At 41.9% G+C, this 6,000-nt stretch overlaps 1 protein-coding gene across 1 annotated transcript; it reads left to right on the forward strand.

Annotated features, from left to right (window-relative positions):
- Window positions 1–2,618: 2,618 nt before the first annotated feature.
- LOC147426765 (pentatricopeptide repeat-containing protein At1g08070, chloroplastic-like) lies at window positions 2,619–5,154 on the forward strand. The gene is made up of 4 exons (XM_086499111.1): window positions 2,619–3,364; window positions 3,463–3,531; window positions 3,619–3,627; window positions 3,857–5,154. The coding sequence occupies exons 1-4, from the start codon at window positions 2,704–2,706 to the stop codon at window positions 4,492–4,494; spliced, it is 1,377 nt and encodes a 458-aa protein (XP_086355237.1). The 5' UTR covers window positions 2,619–2,703; the 3' UTR covers window positions 4,495–5,154.
- The last annotated feature ends 846 nt before the right edge of the window (window positions 5,155–6,000 follow it).

The following is a 6,000-nucleotide window of genomic DNA, read 5'->3' on the forward strand; positions in this document are numbered from 1 at the left end:
GGGCAGCTAGGCGACAACGGGAGGAGTAAACTCTAGCTAGAGGGGGGATGTTGTACCTCCAGAACATTGGAATTTTAATGAATAATTTTTGAGTAAAATTTTTACTAGGGTTACTATCTTGGTGTCGCCTTGCAATACTGGTTGAAGGGCTGTCTTAATGAACCTTGTGAATCGAAACCTAATCAAGGAACTTATATGTTGAACAACCATTGTGGTAGTAATTAGGACATTGGTCGGGAACTCTCCGTCCCCATAGTGTTATAAATCTACGCTAGTATTACTCATTACCCCAAGAGCAGCGAAGCCTCAAGTGTACGTGCCTCTGAAACATGGGGAAAAAGGCACTTGGGGCTTCTCTCCTCTTGGAAGGTGGGTCTTAGGATCGCTAGATAAGTTAATCACGCTTCCCCTACGAGGTGAAACTAGATCTCGATGCTAGTAGGCTCGAACTCGATTCACTTTGTGATGAGAGATCGTCCGCTAGATGAACCATAAACCACTTTGTTTGCTTCCGCTGTAGATCTAGTGGCCACCAGGTTTACCATCAGTTTACCATCAGATCCGTCGTTTGAGACGACGGGGTGGGAACCTCACACTCTCCAAGTGTGACTACCTATGCTTATGGATTGCAAGACACACTCTCCAAGTGTGACTACCTATGCTTGTGGATTGCAAGACATTGAATTGTGTTAACAATTTATGATGAGAACAATATTGTGGTTGTTGAAATACAACATCATGGGTGGCAGGCAAAAAACATAGCCAAGGTTTCTCTCCAAATATGTTCACTTCTGCTTGCATTTTAAAGGCAGGTGGCATCACATGTCTCTTATTTATCTATCCGAAGAATGACAAGTAGAGAAATTAGACCAAAGAGCCTATCCATGGCATTAACAGAGTCCCCTACAATGCACACACATGGTGAATCAAATATATACACTATGTAGCCCAGCACATAAGTGAACAAAGATTTGGTTTAGCAGGCATCTTCATGGTCAATTACTTTGAAATATTGTCAAAGAAAATTATCATTTGCACTTTATACAATTGTGTCTTCCTTTGTAAATAACAATGTAGCATGTGAACATCTCCTTTCTCTTGGAGAGGGAGAGAGAGAGAGAGAGAGAGAGAGAGAGAGAGAGAGAGAGAGAGAGAGAGAGAGATGAACTCATGCATCACCTTTTGATACTAGCAAAGCCCTTTTCTTGGCCTACTCAAACAACACTCTCAGATACTATAGTTCTTCTTAGCGGCAGCAACACACGGGTCACATACTAGTACCTATTCAAATTAGCATGCTAAAGACCAAAATTAAGGAGAAGACTATGAACATGAGACGACACAACACTGAGGGATAAATTTTATAGGGCTGACTCCCCCTTAAAAGGCTTCTCATTACTAATTCTCTTAGAGCTCATCACAACAAAGAGAAGCTTGAGTATACAAAGGGCCAAACGAGGGTAAAATCTCCATGACCCAGGCAACTTAGCGGCTTTCTTGATCATCATATGCCGTTTTCGTTTTCTTCAAAGCTTCAATGAATAAGCAAAGCAAGTATTGCCGAGAAACAGTCCTTAAGACTTTGGCTATGAGCTTGATAAGAAGAAGCTCCATAGCATAAAGATTTCTATATAAGAATTTAAGAGATATAAATTTGAAGATCTTATTACAAACCATGCACGTATCTTCCACTTACTTGTCTTTGGATTTTTGGAACTTTCAAACACATTAAGCTGATTGTTAATGATGCAAAGAGGTTGCTTACCACATCAATATCCTGCAAAATGTTGGTGACAAGGCGAATTGGCCTTTGAACATAGTTTTTAGAATTTTGACTTTGGAACCATGCATTTTCCTAGCCAAAGAAGATGAACAAGCAATTGAACTTGGAGAGCAAAGGTTGAGTCAAGTTTTTGTAGAAGTAGCCAGTATGTATCACACATTTTGGAAAATAGCTCATTAGAGAGAATTAAGCAAGATGCCAACAAAGGCATAGAGTGAAAGTAAAGGTACGAACTTTGGACTGTAGTCTGCATGAGGGTAAAACGTCTAAAACAACAGTTTTTTTGTTCGAATGCAAGTGGTCTCTCTCTCTCTCTCTCTCTCTCTCTCTCTCTCTCTCTCTCTCTCTCTCTCTGCGTGGACTGAAGCGATGAGGGCTAGAACGGACGATGCTGTTGTTGAAGATTGTTGAAGATTGAGGGGCAAAGGGGAGGTCTTCATGCATAGAGGCTCGGGGATGAAGAAGGTGGGCGAGGTCCAGGGGAGGAGATGGGCGGGGGGGGGGGGGGGAGAGCTCTCTGCGTGGACTGAAGCGATGAGGGCTAGAACGGACGATGCGGTTGTTGAAGATTGTTGAAGATTGAGGGGCAAAGGGGAGGTCTTCATGCATAGAGGCTCGGGGATGAAGAAGGTGGGCGAGGTCGGGGGGGGGGGAGGGAGGGAGGGAGAGAGAGAGAGAGAGAGAAGGGGGGAGGAGTGGTGGCAAGGGGAATCTTTTCATACATACATACTGGTAGGTTCTTTAAAAAAATCATTAGTGAAAAGCAATAGTGGCATATGGAGGGGATCGAACCGGCCAAAATTGGATTTTTATTTATGGATTTAAAATTAAAATGTCCAAACTTTACGAAATGAGCCTAGCATACCAGACGCAGCTATGCACGCAGACTTCTTGAGGACGAAGATGAAGCAGAGTCGTCCATGGTTGCAAACTCATGGAGATGGCTTCAACTCAGACATGCAACAAGGTACACTTTTCTCCGTTTTCTTAGTAAAACCAGTGCGGGCCTCAGCAGGTGGGAGCACCTTTTTTCCAAGCCAGGTAGTGTCACTGCGATCGCGGCCGAATTGCGTCATTTGGGCAAGGCTCAACTGCTTAATGATGGAAAACTTCTTCACGCCCACGTCCGTAAACACAACTTGGACATGTATACTTACGTCGGCAACTGCCTCATTGAGATGTATGCCAATTGCGGTAGTCTCGGTGCTGCACTTCATGCCTTTGAGCGCTTGCCCAACCCTAATGTTTACTCCTGGAACATGCTTATCAAGGCTTACTGCCAAAATGGCTCTGTGCTTGAAGCTTTTCATGTCTTCTCTTCAATGCCCCTCAAAGACAGTGTCTCATGGAATACAATTATCTCGGCCTTTGCTCAGCATGGCCATAGCAAAGAAGCATTGAATCTCTTCAAAGAAATGTTAGAGGAAAATTTTGTTCCGAACAACATTAGTTTCATTTCTGCGCTTGACGCATGTGGCCACTCCTCCAATCTTCATCAGGGGCAGAAAATTCATGCCTCCATTGTTGGTCTCGGGTGTGATAAAGATGTCCTCATTGGCACAGCTCTTCTCAACACATACGGTAAGTGCAAGAAATTGCATGATGCTATTGATGTTTTCAGTAAGTTACCCGACCGTGACATTATATCCTGGAATGCGATGATTTCTGTGTTTTTACAGATGAATGGCAGAAGACAAGCTCTTCATTTGTTCCAGCAGATGGTAGCCGATGGGTTTATGCCAAATACCGTGTCATTCATCTCCGTGTTGGAGGCTTGTGCCGTAGAAGAGGGGCAAATTGTACACTCCTTCATTCTTGAGAGTGGTCATGAGGAGGATGTCGAGGTATCCACTGCTCTTTTTACCATGTATGGGAACAACGGGAGCTTACAAGATGTATCGAATGTGTTTCGAAGTATGGTGCATAGAACGACAGTTTCTTGGAATGCTATGATAGCAGTGTTGACTCGTAATAATCATGGAAATGATGCACTTTCTCTCTATAAATATATGCGCCGCGAAGGTTTTGAGCCAGATAAGGCAACGTTCACAAGTGTTGTCGATGCATGTGCAGGCCAAGCAGCGCTAGAGGAAGGGCAGAATGTTCATGCTGCCATTATTTACTGCCATCACGAGGAGGACACTCTTTTGTGCAATGCACTTATCAGTTTATATGCGGAGTGTGGCAGTATGCGCGATGCATGCAGGGTTTTTGATAGAATGCAATGCAGAGATGCTGTTTCTTGGACGGCAATTATCGACGGATCCGTGCGAAATGGGCATCATAGGCAAGGTTTGTGCTTGTTTCATCACATGCAGATTGAAGGCTTTAAGCCAGACAATATCACCTTCGTCTCTGTCCTTGCTGCATGTGGGCGGTCCGGGTGGATAGATGAGGGTAAACATTTTTTTGTTTCCATAAGTCAAGACTATGGAATGTGCATCTCCGGGGAGCACTACCTGTGCTTGATTTCTCTCCTTGGACGAGCGGGGCATCTTGATGATGCAGAAGAGCTGATTGAGTACATGCCTTCAGAGAAAGCTGGCATGGCGTGGTTCTCATTGCTCGGTTCTTGCAAAGTACATGAAGATACCGAGCGTGGTCTAAGGTCTGCTTCCTTTTGTGGAAGATTGACTCCTGAAAGTATAGCTCCTTATGTGCTGCTTTCAAATATTATTGCTGCGGATCAATTTTTTGAAGACATTGAATAGTTTTACGATTATGATTGCAAAAGTTGTCGTCGGTTTTATTGATGCCCCAAAATCATCCTTTACATCAGCGTACCAGCTCTTCAACTCATCAAAAACACCCCTGCTCACCCTTGGGTAACTATTAGGTGCATCTTTGTGGATGTATACATGTGCATGCATGTCTTTGAGAGAGTAAACAAAAGCACTTAAATGTGCTCATGGGCAAGAGTGCTTTGCGTGCGCATGCGTGTGAGAGTTGTCTATGTCCCATAAATGTAATCAATGCAAAAGCGTTATACTCTTGTCTCTTGGGAAGTATAAGATGCTGAGTGCCAGACAAGGTTGTCACGTACGGTCATACGGTACAGTTTCATACAGGAAAATACAGTGCATTACATTTTACATTGTACGGCTTAGATTGTACGGTGTGTTATTGTAAAACCTCTTAAGAACCAATCAAGAACTCGAATGTCACATTTCATTACTCAGTTCCCATGTCTGATCATAGCTTCTTTCTTCCTTTGCAGCTCTGTTGCAAATTTGTAGTTTGGTTTTGGTGTCTCTCAAGTCTTTAGTCTTTTAGGTTAGTTAAAACTAACCTATTAGAAGTTATCTTTACACATGCAGTAGAATAACGTCCAAGTGCAAAAGAAGACAAGGGAGAATCCTTTGCTTGAAGCCTACTTTGTAGCAACTAGTCGTGCACCAAAACGGGGTATTATATGTTAAAACAACGCTACGGGATAAGGAAAAGAAGAATGAAACTTATGGAATACATGAATAACATGATGTGTCATTCTGTTTATATTCTTTTGAACACTAGTAGCATTCATAGAGGTTCGAAGGGAAAGCAATATCAAGACGAGAATTTGACAATGAGGTGGTTGGAGCATCAATTTTATGGTTCTTTAGGACATGCATGCCAAGTACCTAGAAGAACACAACCAATTGAAGGACACCCAACTGATGCCAAGATCGTCAGTACTTTTATAGCTTTCTTGAAAAGCCTTATGCATCAACCTCATCACAATAATGAAGAGCTTTTTTGCCCTATTATTCTTTTGATATGCAATAATAAATACATTTAAAGAGATACCAAATCTTAAACAGATTACTTGGTAATGGATTGTTAGGCTTTGACCAATGTACAAAACTTTGCACACACTTACTAACAATGGTATACCTAAGTTTGTGTATTTGTTTCGATATTTTTCACAATTGTCAATGATATATATATATATATATATATAATATATATATATATATATAGAGAGAGAGAGAGAGAGAGAGAGAGAGAGAGAGAGAGAGAGAGAGAGAGAGAACAAAGGGGATAGTTTGTCTTACCTTGATAAGTCATTTAGACTAAGAGATCCTTATAATTCATCATGTTTTTTGAATTGTACGGTACTTTCCTTGCAAACATGAAAAACATCAAAGAACATATTAGACTATCAATATTTTTCAAAATGTATTTGATCACATGTATTTTTGGCATGTTCTATGCTTGAACGAGTGTACTATGGACAC

This window comes from Adiantum capillus-veneris, chromosome 24 (assembly GCF_014529385.1).
Source record: "Adiantum capillus-veneris isolate H3 chromosome 24, ASM1452938v2, whole genome shotgun sequence".
In the NCBI taxonomy this organism is placed as follows: Eukaryota; Viridiplantae; Streptophyta; class Polypodiopsida; order Polypodiales; family Pteridaceae; genus Adiantum; species Adiantum capillus-veneris.